Below are 26,234 nucleotides of genomic sequence, written 5' to 3'. Positions count from 1 at the left end.
AAATATGTTGCAGTTTAAATGTATAACAATCTATCCTCTTCTTGCAATAGAAGTATTACAAAAATAAGTACTTTTAATAAGAATTATAAAAATAATACTACTACTATTTTGATGAAACTGTAAAATCTCTGAATAACCAAAGCAATTTTGAACAAAAAAGAGAAATCAGACAGCTTTGCACTAACTAAAATACACAATTTATAGTAAGTAAAACAATATAAAAAAGAGAAATATACAAGTATATTTCCTATAGTAATTTTTAAAATCCAGATTCCCACCCCAGTGGAGCAGTACAGCGACCCCAGAAGTAAACTTACTCATTGATCTACAGTCAACTGATACGGACAAAGGTACTAGACCACACACTGTAAAAAGGATAGGAATAGTCTTCTCAATCCATGATACTGGAAACATGGATATACACGTGCAGCAGAATGGGACCTAACTACCATCTCTCACAAAGAAAAAAACCAACTCCAAATGTATTGCCTAAATACAAGACCCCAATTGTCAAACTACTATTAGAAAATGTAGAAGATCTTTTTCATAATAAACTGAATAAGCAAGGATTTTTTTGGATCAGACTCACAAGTACAAAAAACAAAAGCAACAGTAGATAAGTGGGATTTTATAAACTAAAGAAAAATCAAAATGGCAAAGCAAAAATCAACAGAATTAAGAGAAAACCTAAAGATGGGAGAGCATTTTTGTAAGCTACATATCTATCATAGGGTTAGTATCCAGAACATCTGAGAACACAAATACCTCAACAATTTTTAGAAAATCAATTAAAAATGGGCAGATCTACAGACCATTTTTCAAAAGAATACATGCAAATTGACATGTACAAGAAAAAATATACAATAGTTTATCAGAGAAACATAAGCCAAAACTATAATGAGATATCACCTCACTCCTGATATTTTTTTTTTTTTTTTTTTTGTATCTTATAGGTTTATTCCAACAGGGCAGGAACAGAGTGGAGGGGGAGGGGAAGGGGAGGGGGAAAGGGAGGCCGGAGGAAGAGGGGAGAGCAAAGAAGAGCAAGAGAGAGAAGAGAGAGAGAGCAGAGAGACAGAGACCAGAGGAGGGATAAGATCCACTCCTGATATTTTAATAGAGGTTTCTCCAAAAGCAAAAAATAGAACGGCAATATCATCAACAATCCCATTTGGTACATATCTAAAGGAAACAAAATTAATCTGTTAGACACTTTACCCCTATGCTTACTTCTGAACAGCCAGGAAATGGGAACAAGTGACCATCCACTGATGAATGGATTTTTTAAAAATATGTGGTACACATTACACAACAGAATAATACTCAGCTGTAAAAGGATGAAGTTCGGTCCCTTGCAACAATTCGGATAGAACAGGAGATCACTTTGGTAAGTAAAAGAAGCCAAATACAGAAAGAAAAGTGTCACATGAGCTTACTCTAACATGCAGCCTAAAATATAAAAGGTGATCTCAGAAGTAGAGTTATTGTGATTATCAAAGGCTCAAGAAGGTAGAAGGGTATGGACTAGACATGGTAAGGTTAACTAATGGGTAGTAAGTGACAGCTAGACGAGAGCAAGAAATTCTAGAGATCTATAGCACAGTACAGTGATTGTATTACTTTATAATGTATATTTCCTATATTTTAAAAACCCAGAAGACAGAACTTTGGATGTTCTTATCAGAAAGGAATATTAAATATTTGAGAAGATAGATACTTTTAACCTGATTTGACATTGCACAATGTAGATATGTGCCATTTTTTATACTTATCAAAAATTATTTTTAAAAGATTTACTTATTTATTCAAAAAAGAGAGACAGAGATCTCTTCTATCTCCTGGATCACTCCCCAAATAGACACAAGGACTGGAGCTTGGCTGGTATGAACCAGGAACTTCTGGGCCTCTCTTGTGGATGCAGGACTCAAATAGCTGTAGTCATTGATGATTTATTTCTTACACTTGATACATGTATGTGGATAACTACACAATAGAGAAAGTATCTTCCAAATAGATGTTTGTTATATGTTCAATTAATCAAAGGGATTAATTTTGTAAGATTTCATAAACACTGTTTTGTTTGTTCATATCTTACTAGAGTTATATTACAGATACATTTAAATGACCTACATCAAGATTTTACTCAAACATTTGTGTATGCTAACTTGTACTGTAACTTGAGAACTTTCTTAAAGTTTCAAGGTCCTGCTACTCCATTTCTGATCCACCTTCTGTTAATGCGCCTTGGCCCATGGCACTCACGTGGAGTTTCTGGTTCCAGTTCAAGAATAAGCTGTTTCCTGCCATTTACAGGATGAACCAAGACATAAAGATCTCTAAGTGTCTCTCATTCTCTTTTGCTATTGCTTTTTCAAATAAACATAAAAACAAACAAATCTTAAAAAGAAGAAAAAACCAACTCAGTTCCTTTTATCACATTTCCTTAAGAAGGAAAAAAATCCTACAATAACTAAAACTCATTGGTACAGGTATCTTTTGGAGCATAAAGAGCACAGGGTTTTGTAATTACATAGAATTGCATTTGAATTTAAGCTGTACAAATTACTAGCTAGCTCTTAAACAATGATAAAGAGAGAAGAGGCTTGTGGAGTACCCAGTCTTGTCCACCACATATTCATAACTAAATTCTGAATAATCTGAAGGTAGCACTTGACCCAATGAATCATATAGAAATCAGTTAGTTGCCAGGCTTGTAGCAGAAAAGGCTCAGAAAATGGAGACAGGCAATAGAGTTTAGGTTGATCTGTTAGTTCCCATATGCCCTCTTTAAAACTACACAGTGCTATCGGTACAGAGGAAAAGCTCTCACGAAGGCCATGAAACATATCCTGAGTAAAAGCACTCTGATGTGAAGTAGAATCTTCTAGTGGGATGCACGTCAGAGAAGTATGTGTTCTGACTGATTTCTAATGTTTACATATTTTCTCCTTTCTAAAAAAGTATTCACAACAGTGAGGGTTTGATCTTTTTTTCTCTCTCTTGCCTGTTAGAATAAGATTGTAGCTGATCACGTGAATTTCTGAACCTGTTGTTAATAGAACCTGCAAGTGCAAACAAAGCTATTTCTGTAAAAATCTGGCATCTTAAAACAAATGAATTCTGCCCCAGCTGGATTAACACATGAAAGACCCCAACTCTGGGTATGTACTGAGACCTCTTCCACACAGTGCTACGTTCCAACTCAGCTAATGTCACGGCAGGTAACGTGCAAAGCACCTCCATGTGCCGGACGTTAAAGATGGAATTTTTTCGTATTTGATATTCATGCAAACCTTTTAATCATGTATTCCTGACCACACACTGAGTTCAGAAACTATCAGCATTGTTCATTTCTGATTATGACTTTGTTCTTTAAGTAACATTAGAAACCATCTTAATAGCCTGATTCTTTTTTTTTTAAGATTTATTTATTTTTATTACAAAGTCAGATAGACAGAGAGGAGGAGAGACAGAGAGGAAGATCTTCCGTCAGATGATTCACTCCCCAAGTGATCGCACTGGCTGGTGCTGTGCCGATCTGGAGCCGGGAACCAGGAACATCTTCCGGGTTTCCCATGCGGGTGCAGGGTCCCAAAGTTTGGGCCGTCCTCAACTGCTTTCCCAGGCCACAAGCAGGGAGCTGGATGAGAAGTGGAGCTGCTGGGATTAGAACTGGCGCCCATATGGGATCCAGGTGTGTTCAAGGCGAGGACTTTAGCCACTAGGTCACGGCGTCAAACAGCCTGATTCTGATGTAATTAACTCAATCCTTCTGAAATGAATGTTCCTTCCTGCAATCCTCTTGATTCTTTTCTCACACTTACACAAGTTATGGACTAAAGATACCCCTTTTTAAATTCCAATTATTTGAACTAGGGCAATTTTTTTAACCTTTATGAGACTCACTTTCTTAGCTGCTGAGTGGGGATAAAATCGGTAACACAAGATTGCTATAAAATCACAGAACATATGTAAGTCAGTATATTGGAGATGGTAAGTAATGTCAGCTGAATCAGACTTTCTGTTGGGAACAACCTCACTCGATAGCAAATTTAATTATGTATACTGTTCTTTAAACTGAGAGCCTTTGATGGGTGCCTGGTTGTAGGAAAAATTCAAACTTCCCAAAAAACCCTCATCTTTCAAGCCCTCACAATTTCCTCAACACATAACAATTCCTATCTAGAATGTCACCACTATCAATCTTCTCACTTCTTTACCTGACGAACTTTCAAACCTTACAGCCAATTTCAACATTATTTCTGTAGCAAGGTTTTTCCAATTCTCCGGGGTTTCTGTAATTGTTCTATTCTATGGCTTCTTAGCCACACCATTGCGCTTATTTTCACTCTCCTATTTGTTTACACATCCTTTTCCCATATCCACAAATTAGAGCCTATTAATTCAGCAACTTACCAATTAGTAAAAGTGACTATGTAAGTTGGCCAGAACCATGTCCCTTCCAAGGTTGTTTCCCAGAGCAGTTCAGGCACACAATAAGTGCACAATAATTAATGAGACTCAGGACACTAACCTGAGAAAAACTAAGGTGGTTTTGACAGAAATAATAAAAGCAAATGTATGAAGAGTAATGATGCAAGGTGAACCATTCTGGCTGTTACTCCTTCAACCCTCACTAGTGGAACTGGTTTCTTGATACCTTGCCATCCAGGTGTTCGGACCTGCTATTTATCCAAAAGCCTGGGTTCCAGTTCCAGTGATATACTCAGCATTTCCCCAAAATAGACTTTTTCCAAGAGAAAAACATGACCTACTTTAATCCTTTGTCAACAGTGACTAAGGCAGCACCATTATGTCTTTGACTTTCATCTTTACCTACCGGGCTCAAGGAAAGAAAAATCCTGACTTTATCAAAGTCAAGATACTACGAATGGCAAGAGTAACCAATAGTGTATGGGACAAGAGCAAAAAAAAATGTGGCTAATTACACTAAGACACTGTCAGATTCATCTGGATTTCAAAGGATCAAAGGAAAAATGCAGACATAACACACATACACGGGAAAGCACATAAATTTATGCATGTCATATATACGTATACGTATAGCTTATGTTGCGTGTGTGGCAATGTGTGTGCTTGAATTAATTGTGAACTTTACATATGCTAATTGATGAGAAGACATCAGTTACAACTGTTCTCCTTGTTAACAGTAACAAAAGAAAGAAATGGGCAAAAACATTTGAAAACTTCCAAGTATTGTGTAGCATCTGCTGCAAAGCATCAAGCAGAAGTATGTTGGTGTGGTGCCCAGCAGATGACTGCAGCTTGGTCGAACAGCAGGTCACTAATCACAGGGAATATGATCAAATGACTAGGGAACTATTCATTCCTTAATTCACCTACATTAATTGCTCTATTGGTATGTGTCACAAACCACACTCGGGACTAAAGACATTGTGACTAAAATAAGAATCCTTGTCCTTAAGAAACATACTGTTTTATGGTGCAGGTACAGTTGATACAATAGAGATAGACATTGATATATCATTACAAACAGAGATAAATGGTAAAAAAAAGAAAAGGAAAAAGATACAGGAGCACATACAGGAAAAATACAACCTGGGCCTGATCAGAGGATGACGAGGAACACATACCAAAAAAGTAACCTTTGAACTCAGGTCTGGAAATAATGGGGGAAAGCAGGATGGAACAGCATACGAGAGAAGAAAGAAACTTGCAATTCTCAGAACCTGAGAAAATGTACTTCTGCAGGAATCAGGAAATAAATCCAGAGAAAAAGAGGGCAGAAGTCACACCAGCTGACTTTGTCAACAACCAAATACGAGTAAGGTAGGTTAGGAGAGAAACAGTCACAGCGGTACAAAAGCAGATACAGCTACTGACAGTCCTGATGCAAACTGACACAAGTTTAAGCTGTGGTGACCAGAGAGGAGATTACGAAGACTCATTGCTTCCGGAGACACTCAGAGTGAAAAAGTCACAATGTATGCTGATGAACTGGATGTTATGGAAGAGGAAGTAGGAAGCTGCTAGCATTTCTTTCTTTTTTTTTTTTTTTTAAGATTTTATTATTATTGGAAAGCCAGATATACAAAGAGGAGGAGAGACAGAGAGGAAGATCTTCCATCCGATGATTCACTCCCCAAGTGAGCCGCAACGGCTGGTGCGCGCCGATCCGATGCCGGGAACCAGCAACCTCTTCCGGGTCTCCCACGTGGGTGCAGGGTCCCAATGCATTGGGCCGTCCTCGACTGCTTTCCCAGGCCACAAGCAGGGAGCTGGATGGGAAGTGGCGCTGCCGGGATGAGAACCGGCGCCCATATGGGATCCCGGGGCATTCAAGGTCAGGAATTTAGCCGCTAGGCCACGCCGCCGGGCCCAGCTGCTAGCATTTCTGACTGTACAAACGGAAGGAGTCGTTTACAGCTAGAAGAGGAATTGTTTAGGAAAAGAGCAGAGGAGATCTTTGACATGAATATTATAGATCCTGAGCCAGAACGCTGAGTTTCAAATGTCTTTGAGATTCAAGTAGAAACACTGAGCAGGAGATTGGATATGTGGTTATGAGTGTCTAGTTCAGAAAAAAGTTTAAGATTGAATGTTAAAACTCTAGACAGGGTGAGAAGGACTCCAGAGTTGTCCTGTTTTCTTAACTCAGTAACTGTTATATTTCCTCTTAATCTATAGGCTGCTTCTAGTTCTTCAATTGGGAAAAAAACCCTTCTGACCTGAAAGGGAAAATTGTATTCATACTATCTCCAATTTGAACTCACTGTGGTTTTCAAAGAAACATAATATTTTGGTTGTACTGAAACAGCTTTAAATTCTCATATTTGTCAGGAGGAAAATATTGGAAGGACGGTGGGTGGTATAGTACTTAAAGATAATTAATGAAAGAAAAATCTGAATTCAAAAAACTTTTTGAATATTGGAAGTTTAGGAATATGAATGAGACATAATTAAGGTATAAGTTTAAAATTTCTATACTATTAATTTGGAGACATCATTATGTTACAGCAAAATTACCTCAAGTGAAAAAACTCACATGCACTTAAAATTGAGCAACTTTGGTAGTTGCTCAGATGAGCAATTTGATGCTCTCCATGAATTTATATTTCCTGTACCATAAATACACCTTAAACACATACCACTCAGAAATTTTAATATTAGAAACTAACATGACTAAAACAGTTTGTATCGCATCAATAAAATTATTTTATAATTGTGTTTTATTTGCATATTACATACTCATATAAATCTCCATCCTAAGCAAATATAAGAAATAAGTGTAAGTACTGTCAAATTACTTATTCTTCTACACCTTTCTCTACTTCCGTTTTCTTCAGTGAGATGTGATCAGGAACAAAGGGTATTACCAATTGTGTGCCTCCCTCTAGTGGTACATAGGGAGAAAGACCATTAGAAGGTTTTGCCTTTTAATAAACTATGTGAAATAAGAACATCAACATGAAAAAATATATATGCATCATGGATATACTTTCTTAATCTGTTCTCACTGATCAATGAAGAGCCACTAAACATGACCTGGCACGATGGCTCAGTGGTTGAATTATTGACTTGCAAACGCTAGAATCCCATATTGGTGTTGCTGTGTCCTGACTGCTCCACTTCCTGTCCAACCCCCTGCTTGTGGCTTGGGATAGCAGTAAAGGATGGCCCAAAGTCTTGGGACACTGCATCCATGTGGGAGACTGGCTCCTGGCTTCAGACGGGTTCATCCCTGGCTGTTGCAGAGACTTGGGAAGTGAACCAGCGGAGGATCTTTCTCGCTGTCTCTCCTTCTCTTCATAAATCTGCATAGTCCTCGCCTTGCCAGTTCTAATCCCGGCGGCCCACTTCTCATCCAGGCACCTGCCTGTGGCCTGGGAAAGCAATCAAAGATGGTCCAAAGCCTTGGGGCCCTGCACCCGCGTGGGAGACCTGGAAGAGGATCCTGGCTCCTGGCTTAGGATTGGCTCTGCTCCGGCCATTGTGGCCACTTGCAGAGTGAATCATCAGACGGAAGATCTTCCTCTCAGTTTCTCTTCTTCTATGTATATCTGACCTTTCAATTTAAAAAAAAATCTGCCTTTCCAATACAAGTAAATAAATCTTTTTCAAAAAAAATCACTAAACATCATGTGTTACTTTCATGTGTGAGAAACCTACTTATTGGTTAGTTTAATGCTGCTATGGGGTAAGAGTCTATTTTGTAGTCCTTTATATCTTTAATTGACTATACAGTCACAATAGGTTTTCATTTTATTCCAGAAATTTATTGATAGAGATGGAAAATAAATGTTATCACCGGCAGGTTTTTTTGGGATATTTTAATCGTTACCTTAGCACAGTCTCCTCCAGGAAGGATTTCTTGAATGTAGACCAATGGCCCTTCATTCCGATTAATTCCTCCTAGTATCTTCAGACCAAGACCTGCTTCTTTCACAACTGTGATCACCTGCAAGGCAGGATCCCTGAAAGAAAGCAGCACTCCCAGGTGAGGCTAGAGGCTGACACATCCATTTTTCTTTAAGCTATGTATTAAGTCAAATTCTTAAATCTAGACAACCCAAAATAATTCGTAACTGATAGCAATTACATTTCTAAAAAGTCTGGTGACATAAATCAAGTGGAATTTTTCTTTTTCCAAGTTGATTTTTACCTTTGTATTTTAAAGTTTCTCTACAAAACAATCAAAAAGATGAAAGGATTTATAACAGCAATGCTTACTTATTTGGATCAAAACAATAAAAAAAATGGTTTAAAATATTTTAGTGAAATTTAAAACTAGCTAAAGGTAGCTAAAGACATTCTTTTAGTTGATTACTGGATTACACCGAAGGATTTCAGAACTGAATAAGTTGACGAAATAATTTCAGAAGATATATTTGTACCCACTCAGAGAAAAATAGATGACTTGTGTTCAAATCTCAAAAATAAAACTTAGGTTTTTAATTTAGCAAGAGCATTTTCCTGGAAGAAAATAATTGCTTCAGTTACTATTGCTGGCAGCCATAAGAATAATGCCATTTGAAAAGAAACTGTTGGAGCTGCTGCACTGGCAGAGCAGGCTAATTCTCTGCACTAGCAGTGCATACGGGCATCTGTTCATGTCCCGGCTGATTTACTTACAACCCAGCTCCCTGCTTATGGTCTGGGAAAGCAACAGAAAATGGCTGAAGTCCTTGGTCCCCTGTATCCTCTTGGGAAACTGAGAAGAAGCCCCTGTCTCCTGGCTTCACTTCAGCTCTGGTCATTGTGGTCATTTGGGGACTGAATCAGCAAGCAGAGGATTCTCTGTCTCTCCTTCTAACTGTAAATCTGCCTTTCAAAAAAAAAATCTTAAAAAGAAGAAATTGTCCAGAAAAATCTGCAAAAGGAATACTTTCAAGTTTTGCTTCTGAATCTTCTGATCAGAAGAGTCAAATAAAACTTGATTAAAATTTGAAAGAAGACTCAGTGTTGTCTTTTTATCACATACAAAGCATTATGGTCAGCAATATACAAAACAGTGACATTCAATTTAACATTTATAAAATTCTCATATTTTTAAAAAAGATTCATTTATCTTTATTGGAAAGGCAGAGTTACAGAGAAAAGGAGAGGAAAGAAAGATTTTCTGTCTGCTGGTTCACTCCCCAAGTGGATATAATGACTGGCACTGAGCCAATGCGAAGCCAAGAGCCAGAAGCTTTCTCCATGTCTCCTACATGGGTAGAGTTCCAAGACTTTGGGCCATCCCAGTCCACAAGTTGGGAGTTGGAATAGAAATTGGGCAGCTGGGACACGAACTCATGTCCACGTGGCATCCTGGCATATGCAAGGCAAAGATTCAGTTACTGAGCCATCTCACTGGACCCATAGCCTCATAATTATTATTTCCATGTTTTAAAATAGCCAAAATTCAGGTAGGTAATGTGAGCAGCAATGTGGGCAAAGTGACAGAACTGCTCCCCTAACACGTAAAACCACTGCTGGGTAAAGGTCTTCCAAACATATCAACTAATAGAAACTATTATTAAAAAAAATTGCATATTCTGCTGACAATACAAAAGAAAAAAGCTTTTGTAGATTCTGCCATAAAGTATCTAAGTATATTTTCAGGAAAACTGTTACAGGTGAAAGTTAATAAATTAAAAATGTAATGAAAGACATAAAAAAAACCCCTCAAAATTACTGTCTTCCAATATTTTGCTCTCTGTAGTGTATCATGCAGGGTTGCTGTTCTTAATGGGATGTTAGACTGAGGAAGCACAAAACAGCCAAGCCTATAAACGGAAAAGATAAAGGAGAGAAAGACAGCCAAGGTACCTCAGTAGCAAATCCCTCAGGTGATGTTCTAAACCCTGGAAGTGTGGATTTCCTTCAATAGGAGTATATATAATCTCTGGGATTTATTATCATTTCAGGGGAGAATTGTTCCTTCTTCTAACGCCAACAGAATACCTATTGTTAATACACTACTACACCTCAATTTTTTTGTCTCTGAATTATTTTTTCTGGATTCATAAACTATAATACCGGCAGTGTAAGAATCTGCTTTTCTATCTAGAAATTTACATATATAACATTTATTTTATTACTACTATTATTTTTTATTTGAGAGGCAGAGTTACAGAGAGGAGGAAAGACAGAAAACTTCCATCCAATAGTTCATTCCCCAAATTACCATGGTGGTCAGAGCTAGGCGGATCTGAAGTTGAGAGCCAGGAACTTGTTTTGGGTCTTCCCTGGTTACAGGGGCCCATGGACGTAAGCCACCCTCCACTGCTTTCCCAGGCCATAAACAGGGAGCTGGATCAAAGTGGAGTAGCTAGGACATGAACTGGTGCCCATATGGGATGCCAGTGCAGTGCACAGTAGAACCTTAGCCTATACTCCATGGTACTGGACTCCATCTAGAAATGGTATAGGCAATCTCCATGTTGTTAAAAGTTTCTCTTAAATGTGCATTTCAATGGCAGTATATAATTCACACAGAGTTAAGATCTTATTTTAAAAGCTTCATAAGCTTTTAGATTACTTTTATTTTTAGAATTAAAATGTTATGCTGCTTTACTTCAACCCCCCAAACAGAATCTAAAGTTAAAACCACGCAGCAATACTGCTCACTAATTCTTATTAGATTAATAAAAGTTTGAGTCTGGAAACATACTTTTATGTCAAAACTGTAGGAAATGAGGCACAGTTGTACATGGTTGGTGGGATTACAAAACGGAACTTCTAAAGAAAATATCTGATAATCTCTAACAAAAAAGTATTATCTAATCCAGCAAGCCCACTTCTATAAAAAATACACCCCAAATTACTTCAGAAAAAAAGACATGCACATTAGCTTATTCATTTTGACATAGTTCATATTTCCCCAAAATTGCAAACTATGTAACAGTCCATCAACAGGACTGAACAAACTGAATAATCGACAAAACGAAACACTATGCAGTTATAAGACAACAGAAAGAGAAGCTTGGTAAGGTGATATGAAGTGATTGCCGGGATATAATTTTGAAACAAAAAGGTCAGGTCAAAACAGTATATGCAATCTCGTAGTTAAGAACGTTCTATATATATATATATATACACACACACACACACACACACACACACATATATATGTTGTGTATAAACTAAAATTGAAATGTCAATGAGGTGGTCACAAAATGTGGTTAAGAACTCTCATTTATTTTTAACGTATTGGTTACTCATTAGTATGTCAATTAATTCCATAATGATGTAAATTTTTGCTGATGGTATGTTGGAGCTTTTAATTGATCGGGATGATACTTTGCTGGCTCTGTCTTCAAACCAGAGGGGGTCTGCCTAAGAAGCCGTTGAACTTGACTGGACAATAAGATGCTGGACTCTATGTTTGGTATATGCTTGCAATGAGGGAATCTCAACTGAGCTTGAACTGTGGTTATGCAACAAGGTGGAGGAATCCACCATGGTGGGAGGGTTTAGGGAGGGGAGGGGAGAATCCCAGTACCTATGAAACTGTGTCACATAATACAATGTAATTAATTAAAAATAATAATAAAAAAGAGTGTTCTATAGAGTGTAATCCTCAAAATAAATGTCTATATCATTATTTCATGTACATACATTAATGTGTTTATGTGTACAAGCAAAAAAAGAATCAAGAATAAAAATGGTTCCTGGAGTAAATGTTTGATCTGCCAAATAACAGCCAATTAACATAAGATGTCTGCTCCCAATTCTAGCTTTCTCTCTATTCTTAATTATCTGCTCCCAATTCTAGCTTGCTGGTACACTTACCTTGGGAGGCAGCACATAATGGCTCTATTACTTGGATTCCTACCAGCTATGTGGGAGAACTAGACTGAGTCCCTGGCTCTTGGCTTCAACCTGGCCTCATTGCAGCCACTGCAGAATTTGGGGAAGGAACTGTTGATGGGATTTTGCTGTCTGTTGAGCGAAAGAACCACAAGTCTATTTAGAGGTTAGCATTTAGCATTGTTGCTTAATTGCTGTTGGTGACACTTATACCCCATACAGGGGTGTCAGTACAAGTCCTGGCTACTCTATTTCCAATGCTCAGCCCTGATTTTATAGCCATTTAAGATGTGAATCAGTCAATGAAAGATATCTCTCTCCCTAGCTCCTGCCCTCTCTATTGCTCTGCCTTTAAAAATGAATGAATTATCTTCTTTGTTAAGGTTATCTATTGAAGAGCTGGAGAGCAGAGTAAGGACAAGAATAGGAATTGTGAGTATAACTTGGTAAAAGTATATAGCATGTTCAGGAAATACCACCAACTCTTATCCCTGTCTGCATGACCCTTGCCAATGTGACTTCCTTTCACTGTTTCCTTTCATTCAAAGCCACTCCTTGAATAACCAACCTGGTTGTCTAAATTGCTCTGGCCAATGTGACAATATGAAATGTGAAGAAAATAGACATTTCTTGCCGAGGAATGATTCTGCTAACATGTGAAGTCTGAAGCAGCTTCCTCAAAAATGAGAGACCAAGTCAAGCAAAACAAAACAAAACAAAAAGACCTCAGCCATCTACCTCCAGAAGCTGACTGCTCAGGGCACGGGTGGGGGCCGGAGCTACTTAGAGCATCCCCAGAATCATGAGACGGCACCGATGCTGATTGACTCAAGATATTTTAGGGCAGTTTGCTAGTCAGCAGAAACTCATCTTACATTTGTAATTTTAATACAGAAATTATGAAACCAAAATTTTAAAAGAACATTACAAATAATTTTAAAGAGAATGCCGATTTTGGCCCATACACTGCTTCAAACTGAAATTCAGGTTAATTCAATACTTCACTCATTACTCATGAGTGAGTAATCATGAGTAATGAGCACAGTGGACAGCTAGAAAGACAAAACCTTGCTACTAAAAACTCACTGAAAATCCACATTTTAAACTAGGATATTCAAAACATATTAAAATTAATTTGAAGATTACTTTTCAAGTGGACCAGATGATGCCACAGCAGATGTATTTTTATTCATGCTTTCACCACAGTAGCCTTGGATTTAGCAGCTGTGTAAATGAAGAACTTGATGAAGAGTCTAGAAATTCTTCCTTTCCTAAGATTGGAGAAGTAGAAAATAAACTGTTGGCTCTTGGAACAGTCAAATTTCATTCCAACTTTGCATAAAAACATGTATACTTGGCACATAAAAATATACGCATGTGTATAGATGTTAGATGTACTTTATGTAATTTAGGGCTATGGCATTTTAGTCAGTGATGAGAACATCTGAGAAGTGCAAAGACAATTCTCTAGATAGAGGGCGGGCCTACACCATTATGAACATATCTGCATAAAATCCACATCCTCTGGCAAAAGTGATGAGGAGAAACAGGCTCAGAAAATTCATGGAAAGTATTATTGGTTAATTCACTTTGGCACACACATCTCTTACGTACCCTCGTCCAGCTGTATATTAGGTAACATTTACAGCTTCCATCACTATAAAGTTTAGAAATCAAATAATAAGGGCTGGTCCGATGGTTCATTTGGATAATCCTGCACTTGCAAGTGCTGACATCTCATGCTGGTACTGGACGGTGTTCCAGCTACTCCACTTTCCATCCAGCTTCCTGCCTGTGGCCTAGGAAAGCAGTGGAAGATGGTGCAATTCCTTGGGACCTTGAACCTGCTGGGAGGCCCAGAGGAAGCTCCTGGCTCCACACTGGCTTGGCTCCAGAAGCTGTGGTCATTGGGGAGAGAACCAGAGGCTGGAAGATCTCTCTCTCTGTCTCACCTTTCTGTAAATCTGCATTTATGATAAACCTGAATAAATATTGAAAGAAAAAAAATTACCCATCTCAGACCTTTCCAAAACAATGACATAATAATTGGGCCTGGCATTGTGGCAAAGTTGATTAAGCCACCTCTGGTAAATGCTGGCATCCTGTATCAGACTGCCAGTCCAACTCATGGCTTCTCTATTTCCAGGCCCAAAGGCTTGGTTCTCTGGCAACCAGATGGAAGACCCAGAGTCTGGGCTCCAAGCTTTGGCCTCAGCAGTCCTAGCTCGCAGTCATTCAAGGAATGAACCAGCAAATGGAAGATGTCTCTGTCTCCCCTCTTTCTTTGTAACTTTGCCTTTCAAATACATAAATAAATCTTTAAAATATATGCATGCATTTTAAAAACCACATAATAAAAGCTTAAGGACAATGTCTTCTATAAACACAAGGCTATGAAATTTATGGCCATAAAAATAATTATACAACATAATTAAAGAAAACAGAAGTTTTTATTATCTCACCAACTCTTGAGAGACTTCCTTCAGGCCCTCTAACTTCCTTCTGATGACACTGATTCATATAACTCCATGGGCTTCTTAAATACTCTCTGCTAAAAAGAAAAAAAGATTATGTCTTATGTAGCTCCACTGTGAAAATTAGTGAACAGTGCAGTTTTACTTAATTAAAAGAAACTGTATTTGAGTAGAAGTTTACTACCTCTAAATAAGAAATATGAATGGAGCATATTCATTTGATTTGAAAAGGACAATAGGGTTATTTAGTGTAATTTTCCTACTAAGGAAATGTGAAGCTTAGATACAGAAAGACTGCTCTTCCCACTCAAGTGAGGAATAGTCAGGGGTGCTTTCCAAGGTAAACGGCAGGCCTGACAGCCTGTGTGCTGAGACTTGATGAACCATGGTCTTATTTGAGATTTTGTCAAGTCTCAGTTTCCTCATAGTTCCATTACTTACCCTACTGCAGTAGTGGTTTCACAACTGGATACAAATGTAAAACTTAGCAGACTGTCTCACTTTAAAAGCCTACAGTTTGGGTCTAGTGCAGTAGCCTGGCACCTAAAGTCCTTTCCTTGCACGAGCCAGAATCCAACATGGGTGCTGGTTCTAATTCTGGTGGCCCCACTTCCCATCCAGCTCCCTGCTTGTGACCTGAGAAAGCAGTCGAGGACGGCCCAAGATCTGGGACCCTGCACCCACGTGGGAGACCTAGAAGAAGTTTCTGGCTCCTGGCTTCAGATCAGCTCAGCTCTGGCTATTCTGGTCAACTAGGGAGTTAATCAGTGGATAGAATATCTTCCTCTCTGTCTCTCCTTCTTGCTGTATATCTGACTTTCCAATAAAAAAAAAATCTTAAAAAAAAGTCCTACAATTTGTTGTACATCAATAGGGGCCTGATAAAATAAATCTAAAACTTATTTCCTGTTAAAATGCACGTTGACCTTGGTATTGCGTATCCCTCCTAAAAGCCCATTAATTTCTGGGTAAATAGTTACAAATGAACTTACAATGGCAAAAAGGAAATGAGAAATGAGCCATTAGATGAAAATTTACAAGTTTCTCCAGATTTCTGGAAGACAAAAACAGAGCTGACAAAGATACTAGGGCCACACTTCATACACATTGTGAGTTTGAGCACATGGACACACACACACACACACACACACACACACACACAATGATAATATGTGCAGGTGGTATTGGGTTCCAGAGAGGTGGCATCCTCTAAAGACAGTGAGGGGAACCACTGTCTCAGCATACTCTCAGCTGCTTAATGGCAAAATGGTAGCTAAGGAAACAGGTACAGCAAAAACCCATCTTGCAGAATCCCACACAGGCAGAAGGATTCAGAATCCTGGAGTTTACAGGAGGAGCAAAACAGAAAACTGAAATCAAGATCACTCTCTCTCTCTTCTCCAGCCCTTATATACTGAAGAAAATCAAAGATTTTTTTTTTTTTTTTGGTAAATAAATTGAATGGACGCTGGCCAAACAGCAGCTGCTTTTGGGGGGTCTGACATAATGTTAACCTCCTTGGTGTGGGTGTTAAAAGCATAATTCAGCCTTCATAGCCACTGCAGCAGCAAGCAACAGGACAGTAGAGCATTTAGATTATCAGCAGAGAAATGCAGCCACAGCTCCACTTGCTGTCAGCAGCACAAACCTAGCAGTCATCTTAATAGTCTTAATATTATCTTAATATTCTATCTTAATAAAATGCAAGTTTAAAAATTTAAGTTCAAATGGCAATACTGTTGTGTGTTAGTCATATAACTTTAGAATAGTTGCTTAGGCTTTTGGCATCTCCTTATGTTAAGGTGGAATATTTACACTGAGATTAAGGGGAGATGTAAACCAACTGGGACGTCTTTCCTGGGACCAGTGAGTAAGATCGCCGTCTAGTGGGCATTTTTCCCAATCGGGCACAGGATTCCCAGGTCCTCTGGGAAGATAACAGTGTAATGGAAGCATCAATTGCTGAATCTCTGTAATAAATTTCATATAATGCGATACTTACTAAGACATTCAAAGCATTTTCATGAAATTAATTTTTGTGAAAAGCTTAATTCACCAAAAAAAGTAGGATAGGAAACTACAGTAGTAATATATGTTGTCTTTTTTTTTGAGGTTACAAAAATAGTTCATGGAAAATAGAGTGTAAAGTTCAAACATTTTGAAATCAATATGTGGGTTTTTCACAATATGCACTTTCCATGAACTGTTTGGAAAATCCTCAAATGAAGATCATATTACTGATTAAATTTTTTCACAACAGGAATGTGTTTGATTTTATCCAAACTGCGGTTGTTAACAAGACATCCACGGTTACATTTTTAAATATCACAAAATGCCCATGCCTTGCCTAGCCTTGTGTCTTATAAGATCCTCACCAGCAGGAGTTTTATACACACACAACCACATCATTAATGAATGACAGAGAAGGAAAACATTCTGTCCTCCACCAAAAATATGCACAGTCAAGGAAAACACGCTGTGTTTGGGGGCTTGGTGAGTCAGCAAAAACAGAAAGTAGAGCACAGAAGCAAAAAAAAATGTGTTTTATAACAAAAATCCATTCTAGAAAACTTAGAGCTTCACTTTGATATACAAATCTCTCTGCTTATGATCTCATTAAATCGGTTTCATTACATGTAATTAAAAGGCTCACTAGAGAACAACAAATCTTTGCAGCATGAATGATCTTGGTATTCAATATTTTATAAAACTGGTAAGTTTTTACTAGATCAAAAACAAAAGAGAAGGGCACAAAAGCATCATCTGCCAAAAACTATAATAAATATTCAATACTGTAAGACTGTTAGAAACTACAAAAATGACCCTCAACTGTATAGTACCTAACCGCTGCACTAATACTTCTGCCTCGAAGTCGAAATTCTCATCAGTACGCTATACTGGATAACTTTTCTCATTGATGAAAATGGTATTTTAAGGCAGTCTAAATGAAAGTTTCAATGTTTTAAGAACCATTTCATGCGCCAGGCGCAGAAGCCTAGAGGCTAAAGTCCTTGCCTTGCATGCACCAGGATTCCAAATGGGTGTCAGTTCTAATCCCAGCAGCTCCACTTCCCATCCAGCTCCCTGCTTGTGGCCTGGGAAAGCAGTCGAGGACGGCCCAATGCATTGGGACCCTGCACCCGCGTGGGAGACCTGGAGGAAGCTCCTGGCTCCCAATTGCGGCCGCTTGAGGAATGAGACCTCAGAGGATGTAAGATCTTTCTCTCTGTCTCTCCTCCTCTCTCTATAGCTGGCCTTAAAAAAAAAAAGAACCATATCACATCTCCTTTTAAGTGAATTGTTTTCTCATTTGCACAAATTTTTAAAAAAGATTGTTTCTTAAATAGTGTTCACAAAGTTGAGAAGGATAGACACCCATGTGGGCTCTGATTAGGGTGAGGGGAGTCAGATATGGAACATATGTTCCACTTCCCCCGGCTGTAGGGGAGGAAGGGAGAGGAGTATTACTCTTTTCTGTCAAACTACATGAGCACCTGGGAATGGGGGATGATCATTTGATGATGCCTTAAAGACATCTGAAAAATGGTTTTGATAGTTCCGAGAAACTGTTGGTTTGTTGCTCCTGGGTTGAGAAGACCTTTCAAGGTCTATTGGTTGACACAGCCCACCTCAGTGCATCCACCGACCCAGGGATAGGCTGTAAAGGTTGGTCCCAAGAACTGCCCAACCTGTTCTGCTTTCACCTTCTGGTCTAGATGAGCTAGCCATTATGTTCCCTGTGTGCATCTGGGCATACTGTCCACTGCACAGGTGCCTGCAGCTGAGGAAGCCCAGTCCCGACACATGCACTCCAAGGCTGGACCACACATCCTGTGATTTTCCTGGTAGCTAGGCTATAAGTCCAGCAGTCTAGTTAGGGAGTACCCCAAGAAACCTTGCCTGAGGTAACCTCAGACTTGATTCTTATGTGTACTAGCCAAGGCAGGGTCAGGTGTGGTCTGTCATACTGGTGAATGCAGCTACTTGGTCATTTCTGCCTCCGTCCCATCTCTTAAGTGAACTGACGGATGCTAAGACTTAGCCTAGCCAGCCCACCACAGACTGCCTTCAAATATAACAGTGGGTGCCATGGCCTAATAGGAGCAGCCCCTCAATAATACCCACAAGGCCCACCCCTGCCATGGTTTCTGCATGGCCCAGACCACATTCCATCTGGCTCCCTGCACACTTGTGGGTGCTCTGGCTGAGTTGTCTGACCGGTCCCCAGACCTGACCTTTTCATATGCAGACGTATGCCGCTGCCTTGTACAACCTGGCCTGACCCTAGCACTGGTTCTTATACTCACCAGCGAAGGTTCAGCCTAGCAGAGTTCTCTTACAGTTCTCCTACCAGCTATGTTCCCAGACCTGTTCCCAGGGCTGGGTCTCGCACATGTCAGCAGGTGCTTCAGCCTGGCTCAGCTCTGCCTGCCCTAGTTTCAGCTCTCACTAGTGGGTGTAGCAGCACAGTCTAACCTGACCCACCCTCACTCTCATGGGAACTGATGGGTGTTGCTGTCCAACCTGTCTTGGCTTGCATTCTGTCCTAGATCTCACTTGTGCCAGTGTTTGCTGCGGAATGACCCTCCTTGGATGTCCTCAGACTCAGCTCACATGCCAAGGGGTGCTGCGGCTCAGTCTGCTCTAGCCTGCTCCCAGCCATGGCTCTTGTGCTCACTAGTGGGAGTTGTGTCTGGCAGGGGAGTGCTCCAAGTTCCTCTACTAGGTCCGCCCTCAGCAATGGACCTTACTTGTGCCAGTGGGTGCTGCTGCCCAGACTGACATGCCTGGCCACCAATCCTGCCACTCAGTGGGTAGTACAGCCAAGCCCAGCCTGGCCCGTCCCCAGATCCACCTCCCAACAGGTGCCATGGTCTAGTCTGACCTGTCCCACACCCATTCTGGCTCTCAAGATCACCAGTGGGTGCTAGAGCCTAGCCCAGTCTAGGTTGTTCCCAGAGCCAGCCCATACACATGCCAATGGTTGCTGCAGCCTTGCCCAGTCTGCTCCACTCACAGCCCCAGGTTGTGAATTCACCAGTGGGAGCTATAGTCGAGGAGGTGAGTCCCCAGAGTTCTGCTATCAGACCTGTTTCCAGTACCAGATTTTATGAGTGCTGACATGTGCTTCAACCCAGTCTGGCATGGAACATCCACAGTTTCAGCTCTCATTGGCAGGTGTTGCAGCCTAGCACAGCCAGGTATGACCCACGCTCTGTCCTGGATGCATGCTTGCCAGTGAGTGCCATGGCCTGGCCTGGTCTGATCTTCTCCACACAAATGCTGACAAATGATACAACCTTGCCTGACCTGGCCTGCCCCAGCCCTGGCTCTTGTGCTGCTCAGCAGGTACTATGGCCTATTAGAGGAGTTCTCCAAGTTTCCCTACCAAGCCTGCTCCAAGCCCCAGATCTTACGTGTGCCAATGGGAGCAATGCCTCTGCCTGGCATGGTCTGCCCTCAGTACCAGCCCTTACAGGTACTGGTGGATGCTGCAGCTGGCCCCACCCAGCCTCATCCCAGTCCCAGCTCCTGTGAAATACCAGGTGGGTTCCTATCAGATGAGTTCTGTAGTCCAGCCTGGCTCAGCCTCTCACTGCCCCCAGCTGTCCACTTAAGCCACTGGATGCTGCAGTCCCACAGGGGAGAGCCCGCAATTCCCCTGCAGAATCTGTCCCCACCAGATTCTGTTCCTTTACTTTCTGGTGGATGCTGCAGCTCAGCACGACATAGCCTAGCCCTGCTCGTGTGGGTGGGTACTGTGACCTAGCCCAGCCAGGCATGCCCTGCCCACCCCCAACCCCAGCTCTCCTGAGTGCCTGTGGAAAGCAAGCAACCCTATTTAGCTCAGCCCATGTCTCCCACGTGGGCGGGTGCCTTGGCCTAAGCCAAACATGCCCTCCAGATTCTTCCCTTTAACCACTCCATCTCAGTTTCCTCACCTACCAGTCAGTGTAGTGGCTGTCTGTGGAAGACCCCAGAAGTCATTCTTTCCCTGTCAAACAAGTGCTTAGCTGCTCCCACTCCAATTTGTCCCCAGATGGCTTTCTCCAGGCAATCTGCAGCACCCCAACCTGGGAGGCGAGGTGGTATATCCAAGAGCAGAGTTCCCTGATCTTTGAAAAATGAGAGAGAGAGAGAGAGAAGGAAGAAAGGAAGGAAGGAAGGAAGGAAAAAAAGAGGTAAGGAGAGGAGAGGCGAGGAGGGGAGAATAGAGGCGGGGAGAGGGGAGGCAAAGGACAAACTACTATGCTAGGACACTGATATGGTTAACACAAATGTGGCATCAACCAGGCCCAGAATGCCTGCCAGCCACTGGCTGCTTTTCTGCCAGCAGCGCAATCCTTGCTAGGTACAGGGCAACCTAAGCAGTCGACTATACCTGGAAATATCTTTTAAATTGCTAGTGTTTTTTTTCCCTGTTCAGCTTTTATGTGCTTTTAATTCTTAAGGAGGTCATTCTTCTGTCAGCACTAAGAACTACAAATATCTTTTCTGCCTTTTTGTTGTCAGTTACAGATTTTTGTATGTAAAAACTGTGCCTAAAATTTTCATTGCTTTATGATTTCTGGGTTTTAGGTCAAATTAGAAACTCCTTTCCCCTACAAAGTTAAAAAGAACTCTCTAGTGATTTCTTCATCTTTGATCCATATGAGAGCCATCGAAACACACAGAGAAATTCATTCCTTATGTCTTTCTCCTAAGATCATCACCCCTTTGTTGTGATCGTTCTGTTAAAGAAACCACCTTTTCCCATCATTTTGAGATGTGTCCGTTATCATACACTAAATCTTATTAAGTATTTAAATCTACTTCCTTAATTTACTTACTTACTCCCATTAGTTGAAAGGCAGAGAGATAGAGGGAGAGAGGGTGCCAGCAAAAGAAAGAGATCAATCTTTCATTTGCTGGTCCACTCTCCAAATGATTTTAACACGAGGGGCAGAACAGGAGCTGGGAACTCCATCTGGGTTTCCTAACTGGGTGGTAGAGACCCAAGCACCTGGGACATCATTTGCTGCCTCTGATGATGTGTAATCGCAGGAAACTACATCTGTAGCATCCTGGCCTTAACAAGGCACTCCAACACGGGATGCAGGAATACAAGAGGCAGGCTAACCTTTAGTGCCACCATGCCAATCCCTACATCCATAATTTTTAGTGTGGTTCTGTGGTTAGCCCATTCATTCACCAATGTCATTCTATTTTACCTGCTGAAGCTTTATTTATTTACTTTTTAATTCTTGTTAGGACCAATCTTCTTTATTGTCCTTTCGTAAAACAAGTTTCTTTGTTGTCTACTATTACTTATTAACTTCAGAATCACTTTATTTTGTTTGGAAAATAAGAGAGTCCTATCAGTCTGAAATCACATTAAACTTACAAGGTAAGGAAGTATTGGTACCCAGTCTTCCTTCTGAGATCCTGGTACATGATTTCATTTGCTCCAGCGTTTGTGATATTCAGTAATGTTTTAAGTTATCTTCATCCTGATTTTTCTTATATAGTATTTAGTTAATCCTTACATATTTTACCTTGTTTTTCGTTAATGCCTTTTAAAAATCCATTATTTTGTAAATGACAAAAATTGGTTTTGGAAATGTTTAGGGAAGAATCTTCTAGAAAGTGACTTCTTTCCACTCCAAATTCCATTGTATGATTAAGTGTATTCATTTTAAAATGTTACAAATAAAGAAAGCAATTAAAAAATAGGCAAATTCAGCTAAATCTCTGTGGAAAATTGTGTAACTGCAATATTGGATTAGGAACAAGTATGTATCTCAACACACACCTTGTCATTGGTAATTAATTAGCAGATGTATTGAGCTATTATTGCAAAGATTAAAATAATACATCTAGAATAGACTCACAAAAGCTGTGTAAGCAACAGCCTAACTCCCATCCTTCCTTACCAAATACTTCTATTTTACTTCAAAGCGATTAGCAAGCTGTGAAGTTCAGGAACCTTTTCATGTCTTAGAGTTGTCTGTGTAAAGTAAAAAGAACATCCGAAGGAAAGAGGAAAAAACAAAGTGTGACTGCATGAGAGTCGTTGACTTGATGCAAAGCCTAGTTTCTCAATAAGCATAAAAAGTTAGTATGAAAGGTACTTTGTCAGAAGCTACGGGCCATCGAGAGGTCTCTAAGATCCACCAGACTGCCCCATCAACTGCTTAGGAACAGCTAGCTCATTCCTACGGCGTGTGAAGGCTTATAATCATATTGTTAAAGACTAAACAAAGGAAAAGGAAGGAGGCCAAGGAGGTTTCTGCTTACGTGAGAACACTGGTAAGACTCTCCAGGGGCAGAGATTTAAGTTTTCTGAGGGAAGAGAAGGTTCCCACACTTGCTAAGCAAGCAGACTCCACAGGGCCATCCCAGGGCACTCCAATTCTGTGGTCACAAAGGAAGCTGTGGCTATGGGCAGAAGCTCCTAGGAAAAGAGCTTCAAATTCAAACTTTAGGACACTTAAGAAATACTTATAGCCAATAACAAGGAGGTGAGGATAGGTGCCAAGGATGAGGACATTTTAATGGATGCTATTTGTAGAGATAGGAAATCAATAATGGTGGAAAATCTGAAACCACTGGTTAGTGCTGCTCACTCAATATTATGGGCTTGATTCCTGGAGAGTTCTAAGAGATGCACCAGGAGTTCTCATATACAGCCAGTTATTTCCAACCAATAAAGAGACCCAGGGGATCAACTCAAAGCCCAAAATCCCTGTGCAGAGGAAGAAAGTATCTCCTATTAAGTGGAAGTGAATATGCCAAGAGGGCAGGTTTTATCACCTTGTGTAGGGATAGGCAGAAGCTCATTTAGGCACAGTTTAGAAATGTGTGCACAGGTTGCATGTTATGGTCATACAGTCTAAGCTTCTCCTAATGTGATCTTAGTACTAAAATAATGAGAAGGATGACCTACGAATATTTTTAGGCTGATCTGCGTGGGTAGTGCCCTTGCAGCAAGGTCTGGACCAATATAGGCATCTGGTGATTGCAGCTCTCCTTGGAAGGTGACTGAAAATCTGAAAATTTGAAAATCTTTGGGGGACAACAGGCGAATTTTAGGATTTGGAAACAAGACCATTTGAAAAAAGTCCCAGAGATGACTCTTGAGCTGCTTGGTGCAATACCTGTCTTTAGGGTATTTTAATATCCTGTGGTTGGCAAAGGAGCAATCTAGCAAGCATATAAACAGCTGTTCAGTGCTTGCATAAATAGCATTACAGAGGGCCAGCATGGTGGCATAACAGGCTTATCCTCTGTCTTGAGTATTGGCATCCCCTGCGGGCACCAGTTAGGGTCCTGTCTTCTTCACTTCCAATCCAGCTCCCTGTTTATGCCTCAGGAAAGCAACAGAGGATGGGTGAAATCACTGAGCCCCTGCCCTCATGTGGGAGACCCAGAGGAAGCTCCTGGGTTCGGATTGGCTCAGCTCTGACTATTGTGACCATCTGGGGCGTGAACCAAAGGATGGAAGAGCTCTTTCTCCTTTATCTCTCTTTCTCTGCAAATCTGCCTTTCAAGTAAAAATAATCACCTCCAAATAGTTAAGAACCATAAAACATCAGGAGCTATCTAAAGTAAAATTTCACAAATTGGTTAAATAATTTACTATACACAGTCGTCAAAGATGACTGAAGCAATAAACAATAAAAGGTAAAAATAGGACATCTGAGGGCTTAGCTAAAGTTCCTGCTTTTCATCCGCCAGGATCCCATACAGGCACTGATTTGTGTCCTGACAGCCCCACTTCCCATCCAGCTCCCTGCCTGTGGCCTGGGAAAGCAGTCAAGGATGGCCCAAAGCTTTGGGACCCTGCACCAATGTGGGAGACCTGGAAAGAAGTTCCTGGCTCCTGGCTTCAGATCAGCTCAGCTCTGGCAGTTGCGGCCACTTGGGTTGGGCAATGAATCAGCAGACAGAAGAACTTCCTCTCTGTCTCTCCTCTTCTTTGTATATCTGACTTTCCATTAAAAATAGATAAATCTTTTTTAAAAATAGGACATTTGGAATAATCTCAATTAATGCTATACACATTTGCTGAAAAATCTCACAATAGCCCATAAAAAATTGACATACTCCATATGAATCACAATTTTAAAACTTACTCAAAAATAGTCTCATCTTTAAAATTATAATCATAGAAATATATGCAATAAAATGTAAACAATCATAACTAAGAATTAAAATTATTTTTTACTCTCATTTTTCATTTTCTTGTTTAAAATATTCTTTATTTTCTCAATGATTCACAATGAGGATATACACTTACATATATTATTCTAATAAAGGAAAAAATTAAAGAAGCTCTAGATTTGGGTGTCCTTTTCTGGCATCTAGTATTTAAAGTTATTATTAAATGCCATTTTCTCTCGTGATTCTCTTTTACGCATATCCATTTCTAAGTTATTGGTTAATTTTTACAACCTGAATGAGAATACAACATAGAGCTCCTGTTTTCCAAAGAAAACTGGCCATAAACTTCACAAACATTTTGCAAATATTGTTTTCTAAATAAACTGACAGGTAGTTAGAATAAATAAAATATACCTTTCTCTGTTACAATTTAGTAAGAAAACTCACAGCAAATTATAGTACAACCTATATTTAATTTTTTTTTAATTAGACACCTACTAGAGCCTATTGAAGTGACAAGTGATGGGATTTTCTGAGCCCCGTCTTTGTCTTGGTCAGACACAGCCCTGGAGGGGACCGGCCCAGACAGCTGAACTCCCCTTCTGCAGCCCACAAGCCCACACACTCAGATTCCTCATCTAATGGCTCTTCCCCTCTTCCAACATGAATAGAATAACAAAATCATTCACAAAATCACCTTGAATAATTTTACGTAAACTTTATGAATAAAAAAAAACTTAATGCCAGGCTTAGTGAACTGCCAATCCCACATTGTTTCTGAGGGGAAATTTTTCTTCGTAGAATGTACATGCCCACCAAGATCAACCCGGCCCACGAACGGGAAGGGGTAGCCTGCACGCAAGTCTTTTGAAAAAGAAGAAAACTATTACAAGTGTGGTGACATTTCACAGTAAGGTAGTTTAAGGAGAGGGGGAGGATATGATGATGTAGCTATCTAATAAATAACCTGTTTGGTTTCTATAGCAGAGCTGACAAATTAGAAATACCTACAGCCTACTGATTCATTAAAACCAATCTTAAAAATGTAAATTTTGTTGTTATTAAGTTAGACCCATAGTTTCAATGCCTTCTAATAAATTTTTTTTAGATTTTATTTGTTTGTTTTCTTTATTGGGAAGTCAGATAAACAGAGAGGAGGAGAGACAGAGAGAAAGATCTACTGTCAGCTGATTTCACTGGCCAAGTGGCCACAATGGCCAGAGCTGAGCCAATGCAAAGCCAGAAGCCAGGAGCTTCTTCCAGGTCTCCCACATTGGTGCTGGGTACCAAGGCTCCGGGCTGTCTTCGACTGCTTTCCCAGGCCACAAGCAGGGAGCTGGA

At 40.2% G+C, this 26,234-nt stretch overlaps 1 protein-coding gene across 2 annotated transcripts in view; it reads right to left on the bottom strand.

Annotated features, from left to right (window-relative positions):
- The window catches only part of STXBP4 (syntaxin binding protein 4), a 150,597-nt gene that overhangs the window by 117,314 nt on the left and 7,049 nt on the right, over window positions 1–26,234 (bottom strand). Inside the window, exons 2-4 of one of the 2 annotated variants that reach the window (XM_058675272.1) lie at window positions 14,739–14,824; window positions 13,423–13,547; window positions 8,324–8,456 (exon numbers count right to left, since the gene is read on the bottom strand). In XM_058675272.1, the coding sequence (XP_058531255.1) occupies window positions 8,324–8,456; window positions 13,423–13,469 (180 nt within the window). In that variant the 5' untranslated portion in view covers window positions 13,470–13,547; window positions 14,739–14,824. Of the gene's footprint in view, window positions 1–8,323; window positions 8,457–13,422; window positions 13,548–14,738; window positions 14,828–26,234 lie in introns of both variants that reach the window. The other variant, XM_058675271.1, reaches the window with a different exon arrangement.

Source organism: Ochotona princeps, chromosome 17 (assembly GCF_030435755.1).
Source record: "Ochotona princeps isolate mOchPri1 chromosome 17, mOchPri1.hap1, whole genome shotgun sequence".
In the NCBI taxonomy this organism is placed as follows: Eukaryota; Metazoa; Chordata; class Mammalia; order Lagomorpha; family Ochotonidae; genus Ochotona; species Ochotona princeps.
Note: the sequence above shows the minus strand (reverse complement) of the source record. Positions and strands in the feature narration are given on the sequence as shown.